At 43.5% G+C, this 16496-nt stretch overlaps 1 protein-coding gene and 1 pseudogene across 2 annotated transcripts in view; both read right to left on the bottom strand.

Annotated features, from left to right (window-relative positions):
* Positions 1 to 25: 25 nt before the first annotated feature.
* On the bottom strand, positions 26 to 1651 carry LOC310862466 (zinc finger protein RFP-like; the record flags this gene model as incomplete). Its single annotated transcript, XM_083770392.1, has 1 exon — positions 26 to 1651. One exon carries the CDS (start codon positions 1649 to 1651, stop codon positions 26 to 28), a length of 1626 nt encoding a protein of 541 aa, XP_083626518.1.
* Positions 1652 to 8428: 6777 nt separating this feature from the next.
* LOC310862005 (embryonic polyadenylate-binding protein-like) overlaps positions 8429 to 16496 on the bottom strand; it is a 31574-nt pseudogene continuing 23506 nt past the window's right edge. The window contains exon 15 of the transcript in view: positions 8429 to 8491. The product of the transcript in view is annotated as an embryonic polyadenylate-binding protein-like (transcript). The remainder of the gene's footprint in view (positions 8492 to 16496) is intronic.

The following is a 16496-nucleotide window of genomic DNA, read 5'->3' as shown; positions in this document are numbered from 1 at the left end:
ATGAAAAACAACCTTTCCGTGCGGATTAGTCTATATGATTGACAGGAGATATGATCAGAGGAGCAGAGTTTTTACCATTCTTATTAAGACATGGACTGAAGTATGGATAGAGTTTCTCAGTGAAGGTGCAGCTAGTGTAAGAGTAGAGATGATCTCTGCTCTCCACATCATAAAAGGAGACCAGACCCTCCTCATAATCCACAAACACTCCCACTTTCTGGAGCTCCTCTCTTACAGGGAGGAGGACAGGAGGGGAAGCATTAGCCTCGTACTCATTTCCATTCCTCAACCATATAGTCCAGAAACCATTGGTGGGACTCAGTGTGTTTACACCTTTCCTGTTGATGGACTCCTTGGCCACCCCTAAAATCCAGGCAGTCTTCCCTCCAACCTGAACTTCATGGTAAAACCTTCCTGACGAGAAGCTTTGTTTTCCTAAGACTTCGGCACACAATGAGAATCTCTTTGGGTTGTCTGGGAGATTATTTTTTACGTTTCCACGACTCACTTGTTTTCCATCCTCAGACAGGATGAGATCACGGTGTGCTGTATCAGGGTCCAGAGTTATATCCACCTCATATTGCTGGATCCTCCTCAGCTCAGCATCATGCAGGTTCTTCTCTATCTCTTGACTGAGTGTCTTCTCCAGCTGTGCCACAGCTGTCTTCACATTCCCTGCATATGAAGACTGATGTAGATTGACCTTTGTCCAGTCCTTGGTGGGTGGAGGGGTGTTGATGGATGTGAAGTTCTGGAGGAGGTGGTCTTCAGTGTGTGAGAGCTGCTTCAGCTCAGAACTTCTCATATTTAACTCAGTGATTTCTTGTTGCAGCTCTTTGATGAAGCCTTCAGCCTGTTTCTCTGTAGTTTGGTGCTTCTCTTCAATCACATCAATGAGCTCAGCCTGGCTTCTCTCAATACAGATGATCAGAGCAGTGAAGTCCTGCACACTGACAGCAATAACGGTATCTGCATTTTTCCTGCTGAGCTCGACTGAGCGCCTGACCTCCTGAATCTTCACTTGTCTCTCCTGGATCATCTGCTGAAATGTATTTCCCAGCTCAGCCTTCTTTCCTTCATATGCCTCTTTCAGAGATACAATCTGTAACTTGTGGTCTGACTCAGTGCAGAACTGACAAATACACACAAGGTCAGTCTTACAGAACAGCTCCAGAGGTCTGTCATGTTTCTTACACAGAATGTCTTCCAGGTTCTTCACAGGGTCGATTAGCTTGTGTCGTTTTAAGCCTGCGAGTCTCAGGTGAGGCTCCAGGTGAGTGTCACAGTAGGAGGTCAGACACACAAGGCATGACTTCAGGGCTTTGGGTTTGGTCTCGGTGCAGACGTCACAGGAGACTTCATCTGGTTCAACAGGTTCTGGGTTTGTGCTGGAAGTTTGTCTCTGCTGCTTTGACTTCCTGAACTGATCGGCCATCTCAGAGAGGACTTTATTAACAGAGAATTCTGGTCTATTACAGAAGGTTTTGTTACACAGTGGACACTGACACACATTACTAGTGTTCCAGTAATGCGTGAAGCAGGTGTTGCAGTAGTTGTGTCCACATGGAGTGGTGATTGGATTAGTGAACACATCCAGACAGATAGAACACAATAACTGCTCTTCAGACTGGAGACTGCTGGCAGACGCCATTTCTACACACAGAAAATAAAAAGTGAAACAAATTTAGTTTTGGATGTTACAGGTATGGGAGTATCCGATTCTGACTAATTATGTAAAAAAAAAAGTGAGCGACACCCCACAGCCACAATACTAGATGGGACGAGAACACTCTTCTACCACCCACAAAACGAACATGGGTAAATTCTCCTTCTACAGCACTGCCACCCAAGTGTGGAATGCCCTGCCCTGATAGAAAGGTAGACGTCTAGATGACTCCTTCGGCTCTGTGTATCTCGAGAGTAGGCAACATGGAGGCAAGCTTTTGCGGAAGCATAGCGGTAGCCTGCCAAGCTTCTGCGTGCGTCCAAGGAACGTAATGGTGCGTCACAGAAGGGGACGTTCGGTAGGCCAATCAGAGGCAACGTAAACGTTTGTTTTCTCATGCCAATAAAGCCCCCTTGGATTGAATTTATAAGTCCCGGAAAAGACGGGCTGTGATTGGCCATTAGTCACTTGAGTGGCAGCGACACAGCATGCCTTCCGCACTTCTGCCTTTGTTGGAGACAAATCGCTCCAATGAACTGCAGCGGCCAATGAGGCATCTATTTTTGGAGGGGCGCAAGCCCCTCCAAAAATACAGCTTTGTGTGTACGAGCAGCACGGAATGTGCTCAGCTGAGCACGGAATGTGATGTATGATGATAAGAGCACCCCTCACTTCACACAAGTGTGATTTCTTTATACCTATATGTCTGAAACTTAACCTTTCAGCAGGCCCAAGGGAGAGGAAATGATCACTTCTCCCTTAAACAGGTGATCTCACCCTCACCCTCACCTCACCCCTGCCGGCACAAACAAGGGACTAAATTATTTTCGCTCCTACGCCACCAAAATGTGGAACGCCCTACCAACAGTCATTAAGACATGCGAATCCCTTGACTCCTTCAAAACAGCTCTCAAAGGGCACCTACGACGGCTGCAATTCGAAACTGGCCCCCGTAAAATTTGAATCCCCCCCACTGCCCCCCCTTTTCCCCCCACTGTATATGTTTATTTCCCCTTTTTACCCTTTATGATGAATTCCTGTTCTGTTCTTTGTCTATATAGAAGTGTCTATTTGTACGTCTCTAAATGTTTTGATGAATTGAACATGGGGGACCCTCTTGTAAACAAGTGTAATGCTTAATTGGGTCGTCCACTCACAGTTAACAGTCTTTGTATTGAGTTTGTGCTTGAAATGTAGCTACTGTAATTCTACAAACTGTTAATAAATATTTCAATCAATCAATCAATCAATCTCCCCCCTTTTTTTATTTTACTTCCACTCTGTACACAGTACTGTTTTTTTATTCTTTGTTTCTGTGATATCCTTTAGACAAAGTGTTTGACTGTTGACAAACATTCTCCCAACAGGCCAAAGAGTTTATTTTTCTTTTTTTTTGAGGGGCGCTAGTCCCTCCTATGCCCAGCTTTCCGTGTTTGTGTAAAAACAAACATTGAAGACAAAAGCGAGGACGCAAATTGTGATTGGCCGGAATTACATTTGTGATGATTTGATTGGCCAGTGAACACGGAACGGAATGTGAATGTGTATGAATTTGTATAAGAGTGCCCCTCACTTCACACAGGTGTTTTTTGTATAGCATTTTTTCATGACATCAAAAGCAGCCCAAACTGCTTTACATAAAAAAGAAAATTATTATTCATTAAAACAGATTAAAAACAATAAGCATAAACATGATCAAGAACAAATTAAAAGGAGGCAATAATAAGATCAACATGAAAACAATAGCCTACAAGAAAATAAGAACAAAACATCATCACATCACTTTTAAATTACAGACTAAATTAGAGACTTACACAGATCTCATACCTGTTCATTCACTTTCATATTTAATTTTAAAAGTTTCCTTTATGTATTAGACAAAATATGTAGGAATAGAAGAAAACCCAAAATGGCCAATGGATGTGGCGTGCGCGTACGCACGAGGATTAGTTTAATAGAGGGTATGCGCGTGACATCATCATCAAACCAGGAAGTTATGCAGGAATGCCTACTGAGTGGCAAAAAACTACTTTCTGGCCTTGACAGCCCATGCATCCAAACAGAAAAGTCATATCTAATTGCATTAAACGACATTAAACAAAACTCAATTTGCCATTCACTTTATGCGCATACCCTCTACAGACTGACTGAGGCAGGTTTCCTTAAGTTGTGAGGATAAATAAATCATGAACTAAATGCAGTACTTACCAATGTTTAAGTTGTCAGTTTGTGTGCTGAAAGGTTCTGTCGAGACTTATAGAGAGAGTTTCTGTTGTTTCCAAACTTTACTCTGTTTACTTTGTCTTTGCCTGATTTTCACTACTATACATTCCATTTCCTGACTGAGGAACTGTAGCTGTTAACCCTCTACTGACACCTGCTGGAAGAACGAACTCAATGTATACATTTATAACCATTATGCCAAAATAGCCAATCTGCAGTGGTGGTGATGTTTAATGTTTAAGCACAAGGGAAGAGTGGACACCTCCGTGTTAAATTGGCTATATTTCCCCCAAAAATGTAATGATCAAAAAAGAGTTAAATCTGCTAAGAGGATTTAAACCCAAGAAAACCTATTGACTTGTTTCCATTGGGATCCTTGATCATTCATATTCAATTTATAGGAACATTTAATGACATACAAATATAAATAAATATTAGTGTGTGATTTGAAATAAGTTGAAATTCATTTTTTGTTTTACTGCCCATTATATGAAGAATTAAGACATTATTTTGTAAAAAGACAACCATCTGTGTTAACCTTTTCTGATTGAGGACTACGAAAAACTGGAATTTTGCTTTAGGAAAGGTATTTTTGCTTTAGCAGATTTTGTATGCAAAGCCTGGGAAAAAAGGCAGAATGTTTTGTTTGAGTGGAGAAAAAAAGTGTTTTTTGTACTTATGCAATATTGAAGCAATGATTTGTATGGTGTGTCCTATAAGTCCATGTGGGCTAGGCACCTTGGGTGCATGACACACAAATAAATAATCTATCCATCTATAGGCCTACAGTACCATGCACAATCATCATATAAACTCTTGTCCATAGCTCTAATGCCGTTGCATTAGAGCTATGGACCAGAGCTAATAAATGCTTAGAAATAAAACATAATATCTAGGCTACATTTGTATATCCCTAGGGCCCACCTATTGTGTATACATTTCAATGTCATGGTGGATCACGGTGGATAAGCCTATACCTTTATTAGGCCGTGGACTCCATTATGACCTGTGATCCTGATATAAAGAAAAATAGCTCCCGTTGTCATAACTGTGCTGCAGGAGAAACATTTCCAGTGACTTTTAATCAGTCAAATTGTGTCACCCTGACCTGATGCCTCAAGGCAGGGGTCATCACCATGCTGGTTTGTGTTGGACGTTTCTGTCAAAATCTACATTCAGTCAAAATGTATACTGTCCATAAAAGGTTGTGAATGAGCTCCCTCTCACACTGAGGGAGATCCCCACTTTCACAGCTTTTAAAGGACAATTGAAACAATGGTTAAAAAAGTCTGATTACGTTTGAAATGTACTAGGTATTTGTATGCTACGTCCTGTATGTCAGTCCTGTTTGTATTGTCTGGGGACTGCAAATGGAAATTAGCATGTTTTGCTAAATCTGGTATATTTACACTGCATTTTTAATGTATTGTTCATCAATATACATTGTCCTGACTAAAACAAATAAAGTAAAATGAAATGTTTGCCACAGAGGTAGCCCTGAATGACCAGTCCAGGTCTATAACTCTGAATGTTCAAATGGAACCAAATAAAACATCTGAGAATCAGTATAATAATAACTAGAAAAAGTGCCCTTCTGGGCACAGGTCTCCACCAGGGGGGCAGTCAGCCAGATATTTCGTGAAGCCTCATTTGAAATCGGTAGTTCATATAATGGCCTGTTGTGGCGCTGGACTGGACCCAAAAAGCCCCATAGCTCCATAGAGGCCCATGTATTTTGGCCCAACTTCACCTAGACTGTATTACCTTAATAAACATGGTCATGAATACTTTCTTCTTCCAGTCACTAGTTTAAAGTCTCATTTCTAATGTCATAATATTCTTTTTGGAAAATTATGGTCCCATTAATTAAAAAAATGACCATAAAGTCGCGTATGTTCTGAGGGGCGTGGCTACCGTTACAGTCTATGATCGGGATTCCCCACCCACTCGAGTCAAAATAAAAACCAACGGAGAAGAAGGGGGGGAAGTCCCGCCTCGTTGTCTGGGCAGCCAATGACCAGCTGGTATACAAAACGGAGCCAGCCAATGGCCAGCTGGTACCAAAGATGGCGACTTACATCAGGAATTAGCATATTATTACAGGCTTCATTTTACGTTCATGTTAGACCCGGGGAACGCTTTGTCCATATTTTTTACAGTCTATGGTCTCCACCAGGTTATCCACAGATCCGTGCAGTTAGAGGTAAAAACACTTTTCGGCCAGTTATAGCGCCACCTTGAGGCTGAGTTGAAATTGTTCATGTGGCATTTTGTCCTCGGCCTAGTGGGAATGTGGGTGCACAATTTCACGGAAATCACGCGATGTGTTCATGATTTGCAGCATTTTGTTTGAAACTGAGCACTCCTGTGAACTTTGGAAGCCAATCTTAACCAATCAGTATGGAGTCTGAGAAATCTGAAAGACCGGTTTGGTTGAATGGCTCTAGAGAGACTGTGTACCAATTTGCGTGATGTTTGGACAAAATCTGTAGGTGTGCTGTGCAAAAACTTGTTTTGCACAAAGCGGCCTCCTGGTGGCGCTATAACAGGCCGTTCTGGAAAGTTTGGGGCAGAGGTTAATCGTTGGCATCCAGGGAGTGTGTGTGCAAAATTTGGCATCGACCGGGTTAACGGTGGCCGAGATTAGCTGCTCACGGACGGACGGACACACACACACACACACACACGGACGGACGGACGGACACACGGACGGACGGAGTGCAAAACATACTCTCCCCCCATGCCTTCGGCCTGGTGGAGACAATAATAATAAAACTTTATTTGTATAGCACCTTTCATGACATGAAATGCAGCTCAAAGTGCTTTACAGAACAATGGAGAATAAAAGAAAAGCAAGGCAACGACAAAAAAAACAAGCAGTAATGCTACAGTGAGGACATGAATAACAAAAAATAAAAATAAAATAAAAGATCAATTAAAAGCAATGTTGTAGAAGTGGGTCTTGAGCTGAGCTTTAAAAATGTCTACAGAGGCTGCCTGACGAAGGTACAGTGGGAGCTTGTTCCATGCCGACGGCCCGTAGAAGCAAATAAAATCAGTGTCATACATATTCTGAAAAGAACCTGGCGAGTGGAGACTTGATATTCAGAAATGGGGTCGATGATCAAAATAAGAACATTATAATGGTGTGTAAAACAGAAAATCAAACATTTGCCACGGACGAGACCAAGTCTTTGCCACGGACACATGTCGTCTGTGTACGGACATATTGATGGCCTTTGCCCCGTCAAGGACCCCCAGACCCCAGTTTGAAAACCTCCGTCATGTAGCACACGTCATGCCTCTGATAGGCTACACCCAACCTGTGAAAGTATACAGTATTTGGCAGCGAGTTGAGATGTACTTGTGTGTGTGTGTGTGATGATGATAAATGAGATAAAGACAGGTTGAATTAACTTAAATTCCAAACGTTTATTTTCTCAAAACAAACAAACTTTTTTTTCTTTCTTTTTTTCTTCAAAACCACACAGCACTTTTACAAAATAAATGTATTATTACTCATAATTAAATGGCTAATTATCACAAAAAAGTGCCATTATAAACTTTTTTTCGTTCCTTTTTTTCAAAGTTTTACTCATTTTTTTGGGTAATTTTCTCTTTTTCCTCCTTCAGAAAATCCTGGATGAGTCCTGTAAGAAGAATGAAAGATTTAGCCTTTTCTGTTGTGTGTACAAATTACAAATAACCGAAAATAAAAAAGCTTGTAGATTGCATATTTGACAAGCTTCTATGGAAGTTATGCCGACTATAATGGAATCCATTCCAAATGACTGAAATCAGTCGTGGCGACTGAGAACTTTAATCCATCAAACAAAGTTAGAGAATGTGTGTTTGGTAGATAGTTATTGCCCTGTGGTAAAAATGCTTTTAAGGCAATAACCTTTATACGGATGGAAAGCCTGTTCATTTCCCTTACTAGGGAACATTGTTAGGGGTCGTGCCCATGAAAAATGTGCCAAACATTCCCTGTGTCGTTTAGTGAATTGGATGATTGAGTCTAAAAAGGTATAACATTAACTGCCAGCAGAGAGATATAATAAATGAGCTACCAAACACAAATTTCAGAGTCTATTTGTTTTAGCACTGGTAAAAGGCCCTATCTCTCTTTGAAACAGTGCCCGCTTTTTGAGTGCAACCACTCCTATAGACAGCTATGTGTGTGGCTGGGTCTGTCCCTGCGTCCCTGTGTCCGAGCACGAAAATAGCGTTTGTTCACCACCAAGTGTCACTGTTGCACAGCCTAACACACAGACACACACAGGCCAGGGTGGAGGGCTTGTACAGTACAGTACAGTACCACTCGCTTCAGACGGGTCTGATTTTTTCTAAAATGCCAAGATACTTTCCATTTGAAATTCTTTATTGGGAATAACCCCTTGAGTTGAATCGTCTTGTTTTTTTGAAGACAAAAGTAAAAGTCAGTATTGAAAATCCTTTGTTTTGCCTGTAAATCAGTTCTACAATAATAATAATAATGTTGATTAAGATGTTAGAGCTAACCTGAAGGGGTTCAGTTCTTTACTTCTTAGGAGAGTCGTCTTTAGCCTGGTGGGCCTGAAGCACAGCAACCGCTTCCTCCAGCTGGAAGAAAACCATCACATCACATCAGTCACAACCAATATCAAGACTTTTCTCCTCCAGTACAGTTAACACAAAGTGTCATGTATGACATAAAAGGCACTTCAGCTTCTACGGCCGGACGGCTTGGAATAAACTCCCATTACACCTAAAGACAGGCAGCCTCTGTAGATAGTAGGACATTCACTAAAAAAAGTCGAAAGTTGGAAAAAAGGGAAGAAAAGAAGAAAATCTATTGTTTTCCCCATCATATTTTTTGCTCTATGTGTGCGTGTGTACAGAATTAAAACTGTAGCATTGATTATTGTCACGGACAGAAGTCATTCTTTCCCTTCTGGGTTTCCGAGGCTACATCCGTGCTGACGCAATGACCCGTTTCTGGTTTAGCTTTACGCGCGGGAGCGGCGGGACACATGAATCTCTCCGTCTCCGGTCAGTACGGGTTGTTGTTTATTTAGTAACAAACTAACATGAGAACGTTATCGAGTTGTTGGAGGAGGAGAAGGTTCACGTCGTGAACGTGGAAAGTAATGCAGATTGTATTCTGATCTGATGATGTGCCAAACTGCTGCTGGCTGCTGTAATGTTAATATATAGACCTATGTCTTCTATATTGTGTTCTGAAGGTCGGGCTGCTGTACTGCCACTAATGTTAATGTTATATTTTGTATTGTGTTCTCAGGCTGCTGCACTGTTGCTGCGCTGTGTGCCAATTATGTCCCCTCTCCTGTTGTGTTCTCTTTTCTGGTCTCTGTACAAGTGTGCGACGCCTGCACTGTTTAGTATTTACTATTAGTTTTGTTTTGATAATCAGCGCTTTGACATATAGATGATACATACACTGTGCCATATTGGAGAGGCCACTGTGTGCGCAGTGCTTTGTTTGACATGCTCCGTATTTGAGCGCACACACCTCCACCCGCCCCAGTTAAAGTCCCCTCCCGTCATAAAACGATGCATCGACTCAACTTTGACTTTACTGTCTGACAAGTCGACTTGGAAAAATCTCAACTCGTTAATGCCCTAGTAGATAGCTTAAAGCACTGGTTCCCAAACTTATTTATGTCAAGGACGCCCAAAATGATACGCATTAGCCTGCAGACCCCATTTGAAAATATATGCCAAGGACCCCCATAAGAGAAGATCTTTATGGCTCTAGCAGTGATTCAGGTTTGACCTGAATTAGGCTACGGTCCCCCATTTAATGGCCTTTCTCTCTCTGGGACCCCAATGTATATTGTAAAATCAATTTAACTCTGAGAGTGTTGGTTCCATTTGTACACTCTGAGTTACAGACCCATAAAGGTCCATTTGGTTCCTAACTATCATTTAGCTGGGGACCCCCTAGAACTCCCTCATGGACCCCACTTTGGGAACCACTGGCTTAAAGAGAGGGTAACATTATTTATTTGCTAAACTGTTGACACAAGTCTCAGAAAATCCTTAAGTATGTCAACTATATATAAAATATTTTTTGGGGAGGAGCCACATTTGATATTTTAGCTTTATCAACTGAAATGATCTAAATCCGATGGCGGCGCGCTGCATGCTGGTTGTTGGAGGAAGGAGTGACGTCGGACGCCGGTTTGACAGCTAGCTGTCAGAGAGCGAACGCTAAGTCGAACCCTTTCATGAACTGTATTCTGGCCGTTTGCTATAATTAACGGAGCTTCTATATCTGTTCAGGGTAGAAATAAGCTGCATTGTAGGAGGAGGACAAGTGTGAGAATTTTGTATGGCGACGGCCAGGGGAGGGGAGGGGGGGGTGAGAACTGGAAGTAAGCGAAGCGCCTCAGTAGAGAGCGCAACTGGAGGGAAAATGAGGAAGACTGACAGTGCCGAGTTTAAAGTAGTGTTTAAACTGAGTGACCCAAAGGGAACGGGGGAGTTTAGAGCATTGCATCCTCTTAAGATTGCAGACTCCCTGAAAGGTGTTGAAGTAGAGGCAAGAATACTAGGTGATGGCACGCTCATGGCGACGTGCACGAGTGCGGAAACGCAAAAGAAAGCCCTTAGTATCAAAAAGATAGCAGGGCAAAAAGTAGAGGCGGCTATCGGAAACAGAAGTGAGGGAATCAAAGGAGTGATCTATGATGTCAGTATTGCCATAACTGAGGAAGAAGTGATCAAGCTAATGAAGGGTGGGAAAATCAAAGAAGTGAAGAGATTTAAAGCACGGGGTGTTTATTGGGTGCTTATCATTCCAAGTGAGAAAATATGAGAGGCCCCCGCTAAGATGCTTCAAATGCCAGAGATTTGGCCACATTGCTGCGTCGTGTCGCGGCAATCAGAGATGCTCAAAATGTGGGGGGGGGGCATGATCTGTTAAAATGCGAAGCAACGGATGGCGAGCCGAAATGTTGCAACTGCGGTGGCACTCATATGGCATCCTTTAGGGGATGCCCTCACTCTGAGAGGGCAAAGCGTGTGCAGGACGTTAAAGAACAGCAGAATATTTCGTATGCGGATGGGCTAAGGAAGGTAGACGGGAAAGGTGACAACACGTCCGTGTATGTTGGCTCTGCTAAGATGTCCCCGAGAGCAATCCCATGCTCCCCACAACCCTCAGTACCTGCGGATTCAATTGTGGTAAAAAAAGAAACCCTAATAGCGTTTATAACTGATGTGGTGGTGGCTACCGTGGGTACAAAGGATAAGGTAATTAAGGATTTAAGCAAGTCTGACATCTTGAGGGCGGTGGTTGAGGCAGCTGGGAGATACTTGGGAGGAGAACCATGTGATCCTGTAGCGCTGCATAAATACATGCAGGAGAGGGGGTGTCCTATGACAGAAAGTAACAACCGTAGCAGGTCTAGGACAGGCAGCCAGGCAAGGGTGCAGCCTCCGCCTAAAACGCGTCAGTGGGTGGAAGACGCAATCGAATGTGACGATGACCTCCTACGTGGTGTTGATGGAGATGATGATTAAAATAATTATCATGTTTAGTATTTTGCAATGGAATGCAAGGAGCCTTATTGCAAATGGACAAGAGCTTAAGAAATTTGTGGACATTGGAGAGGATAAGCCTGATTTAATATGTATTCAAGAGACTTGGCTGAAGCCATGTCTTGACTTCGTAATGCCAGGCTATGAAGGTGTAAGGAAGGATAGGGAAGAAGGAACAGATGGAGGGTGTGCAGTGTTTATCAAAACAGGGACCCAGTACAAGGCAATAGATATACAGTCTAACCTTGAATGTGTGTTAACAGAGATATGGAGCTCTCAGGGGGAAATCACGGTAGTCAACTTCTACAACCCATGCAAGGTGTTAACACTTGAGGAGCTAGACGCTATCATGGAGCAAGTCAGCTCCCCAGTCATTTGGGTGGGGGACTTCAACGCCCACAACCCACTGTGGGGGAGTGAAAACAGGGATAGGAATGGAAACACGTTGGAGGAGTTTCTAGAAAGGCACGGGTTGATAGTCATGAACGATGGTAGTCCCACTAGAATCCAGATAGAGACAGGAAAACTGACATGCTTGGATCTAACACTTGCATCCCCAGCTCTGGCCAGAGTTGGGGGGTGGGAAACCATAGAGGAAAACACAATGGGCAGTGACCATTTCCCTATACTGAGTGGGTTTGGCAGGGCTTTGACAATAGGAGTGGAGGGCAGGCCCAAAGTGTTTAATTTTGCCCGTGGAGATTGGAAAAAGTTTGAAGCAGAGACAGCAGCCCTAGTGGGGGAAGTCGAAAGTGACGGATCAATTGACGCCTTTAATGAGTCATTAAGCTCATTTATACTAACGGCAGCACAAAACTCAATCCCCATAAGGCAGAGTCCTAAAGACAGAGTAGCTGTCCCGTGGTGGAACAAGGACTGTGATGTAGCCCTAAAGGATAGGAATAGGGCCTACCGAAAGCTAAGGAAACTTCATTCGCAAAGTAATGCAATTGAATACAAAAGGCTAAGAGCAGTTGCAAGAAAAGTTATTAAGGAAGCTAAGAGGAATTGTTGGAGGAAGTAATGTGGCACAATAGGCCCTGACACCCCCCTTAGGGAAGTATGGGCAAGAGTCCACAGAATGGCAGGGAAATTTAAGAGGTACACAATGCCAGTTCTGAATGACGGGGTAAGGGAGGCAGTAAGCAGCGGAGAGAAGGCGAGCATGTGTGTCAGAGTGTTCCAGGCTGTGCACAACTCAACAGCCTTGGGAGAAGAAGGGGTGAGGAAAAGAGCGGAGGTGCTGAGGAACGAGCAATGGAAGCTTAACCACTGCCATGAAAATAGTGACCCTTTTAATTTGCATTTTTCACTCAAGGAATTGAGAGATGCTATTCAGGACGGGGCCAACACTGCCCCAGGAAGAGATAGGCTGTGCTATGACATGTTTAAGCATTTAAATGACCTTGTGCTTGATGAGGTATTAGCGCTGTTTAATGTGGTATGGGAGGCAGGTAGTTTGCCAGCAGAATGGAAGCACGCAGTCATAATACCAATACTGAAGCCAGGTAAAAATGCATCAAGGCCTGATTCATATCGCCCTATAGCTTTGACGTCAGTAGTGTGCAAAATAATGGAATGCATGGTAACCAACAGGCTGGTGTACTTTCTAGAAACAAGAGTGTTTGTTGACTACCAAAATGGGTTCAGAATAGGAAGAGGCACAATGGACTCTGTAGCAGTCTTGGACTTGGAGATTAGAAAGGCTATAGCTAATAAGGAAGCTATGGTAGGAGTGTTTCTAGACATTGAAAAAGCCTACGACTCTATGTGGAAGGAAGGGGTACTAATTAAAGGTTTTATGACATTCATTTTCATTTCTTTTTTCTTTTAGGTTTTATGACCTCAATTACACCCAAAAAACTAGCCCCATATGTGCCCTCTCCCTACGCTCATTCTGTAGCTCCGAGATGAGGTCACACACTGGGCCCCTCCCACCGCGTTTCAGAAACGGCGCAAGTTTCCGAAAACATGGTCTCCTATCCTTACCACACCATTAATCCAAAACGTGTAGGGCCGATCCAGGTTTACACTAATTCAAATTTAGGACCGGCCCAGAAAATCCAACTAGAGATTTGAACTGAGCCTTTACGTCCCGTCTTTTGTCAGTCGCTCCATGTTTATCAAGGAAGTTGAAAAGCTTTAGCGCCTCTCCGGCGCCTCCCCTGGTCGAAAATTTCCAACTGACTTCAGTTCACTCGACATGCACGCGCACACTTCCTTGATAAACATGGAAGCGACTGACAAAATACGGGACGTAAAGGCTCAGTTCAAATCTCTAGTTGGATTTTCTGGGCCGGTCCTAAATTTGAATTAGTGTAAACCTGGATCGGCCCTACACGTTTTGGATTAATGGTGTGGTAAGGATAGGAGACCATGTTTTCGGAAACTTGCGCCGTTTCTGAAACGCGGTGGGAGGGGCCCAGTGTGTGACCTCATCTCGGAGCTACAGAATGAGCGTAGGGAGAGGGCACATATGGGGCTACCAAAAAACCTGAACTTTGAACATTCAGTGGATTTTCTGTGGTCTGAAGTTTTCTTTGGGGTTTTTTGGGCCTTTTGAGCTACAATGAAAACAGGCAACACAGTGAAACAGTGACATCTGCTGGCAAATCCCATTGACATATATGGGATTTGCAGTAAGTGATGTCACTTACTGCCGGCAAATCAGAGCATTTGTTTGAGCCAGAAAACCCCAGATCACAGAAAATCTACTGAATGTTAAAAGTTCATGTTTTTTGGGTGCAATTGAGATTAGAAAACCTAAAAAAAACAAGAACAATTCCAAAACCTTTTTTTTAATGTCACAATCCCTTTAAGCTACATGATGCAGGGGTAAAGGGGAGGATGCTCAACTGGATCAAGGATTTTCTCATGGGTAGAACAATCCAGGTGAGAGTGGGTGGGGCTTTCTCCGAAACAGTCCATATAGAGAATGGTACCCCCCAGGGCTCAGTAATCAGCCCAGTACTATTTAATGTTATGATTAATGACATCTTTAAAAATATAGGGCAAGGATTTGGCAGGTCCCTATTTGCGGACGATGGGGCCATCTGGAGAAGAGGCAGGAATGTGGAGTTCCTATTTAAGAAAACTCAAGAAGGGCTAAAAGAGATAGAAGAGTGGGCAGACAGGTGGAGCTTTACAATTTCTGTGCCAAAGAGCAACTTCATGGTGTTTGGGCTAATGCAGATCTTCACAGATGGGTCTAAGGACCCAGATAGCCAAAGGGCAGGGTGTGGAATCTACCTGGTGGGGCCTCGAGTCCAGCAAGGCTTGCGAGTCACAGACGGAGCATCTGTTTTTGCCACAGAGCTAATGGCAATCATTTGGGCACTTTGGTGGATTGAACAAGTTAAGCCAAGCAAAGTTATAATCTGCTCTGACTCAGCTGCCGCCCTGATGGCCTTGAGGAGTGGGACATCTAGAGCCAGAGCCGACCTGGTGAATGAGGCCATGATAAGCATGTATAGGATACAGAAAGTGGGGGTGGATATAGGTTTCCTTTGGGTCCCGGGGCATGCAGGGGTAGAGGGGAACGAAATAGCTGATAAATTGGCCAGAATGTCACTCAAGAGGCAGCACATAGACGTGGGCATCCTGCTGGGCAAACCTGAGTTTTACTGTGCCATAAAGGAGGGGCTTGAGAAACAGTGGCAAGAGGAGTGGAATAATGAAGAGAGAGGGAGGCTGTATTGCTCAGCACAGGCATCTGTCAAAAGGAGGAGTGTGTGTACGGGAGGTGACAGAAGAGACTCAGTCAAACTGACTCGGCTAAGACTTGGACACTGTGGGCTAGCCAGCTGCCTGAGAATAGTGGGAAAGCACCCGGACGGCCTTTGTGAGTGTGGAAGAGCAGAGACTGTTGTCCACGCTTTATTTGAGTGTGAGAGATACAGGGCAGAAAGAGCCCAGCTAGGTGAGGAACTAGTCAATATCGGGATACCCACTGTGGAGTACAAGACCCTGTTCAGCCGGGGAAATGAGCAACATGCTGTGGAGAGGAGCATCCTAGCCTTCCTCCACAATACATACCTCTATAAGAGGATATAGAGCACAGAGCGGAGTATCATCATGAACAGTGGAGGGCAGTAATACGCGAAAGCGTCTACACTGCCGGAAATCCCAACAGAAGAAGAAGAAGAAGAATGATCGAAATCCTCCATTTTGGAGAAATAAACTTTGGGTTGCCTGATGACGCGCACCGCAGCATCATCAAGGGAGGTCGAAATCTTGTCTCGGTGGAATGCTAACTCGACACGCCCATCGACTGCCAGGATGCAGGGCGGCGGGCGCACACTACACTACAGTATGCAGCAACATTATGTGGACGAAAGCAGCTTGTTATTCTAATAACAAGCACAAATAATAAAGATTAGCCAGGAGAAGAAAGCTGAGTCTTCCATACACAAGGTCCACCTATTCCTGTAACTGTCCAGACTCCAGCCACCAGCGGGACTGTTTCACGTGTAAGTAAACTTTGCTAGTATTAGCTGTTGCCAACTTGGCTATGCTAACCAGCCGATACATGGTGGAGCATCGCACGTTATGCGATTGCATCGGTTTGATAATAATTTATTCTATGCAGCGTTCCTTTTACATGTCTATCAGGCAAGGTAAGTGTGTATTTACTCTAAGAATTGAATAATCAAAAGGGAATATTGTGGTAGGGACGGGGGCATTCGTGTATGATAACATGCATTCATTCAACCCAAACATGGAAGCTAAATAGCCTCCAAGCATTTTTCTTTTGCATAAATGAAATTAATATTTAGTGGGATATATTCCAGTCCGTAACAGTGGGCTAGTCTACCGTTCTAATCAAGTCTTTTGTCATTTAGGGGGACATTGCCTGTGTCATGAATGCCGCCTGCACCATGGTCCAGACTCCAGAGCTCTGTGGATTCCGGGGAGACTGCAGAATATTGTCCGTCATATATATTTTTGTATTGTAAATAAAAGTGATACTTCACATTTTGTTGCAATATCATTTGAAGCTGAGCATTGAGCAATGTACATTTCTCTACTTGAAGAGGTATGCGTATGCCTACATAACTATAAA

Source organism: Protomyctophum parallelum, assembly GCF_964188405.1.
Source record: "Protomyctophum parallelum genome assembly, chromosome: 7".
In the NCBI taxonomy this organism is placed as follows: domain Eukaryota; kingdom Metazoa; phylum Chordata; class Actinopteri; order Myctophiformes; family Myctophidae; genus Protomyctophum; species Protomyctophum parallelum.
Note: the sequence above shows the minus strand (reverse complement) of the source record. Positions and strands in the feature narration are given on the sequence as shown.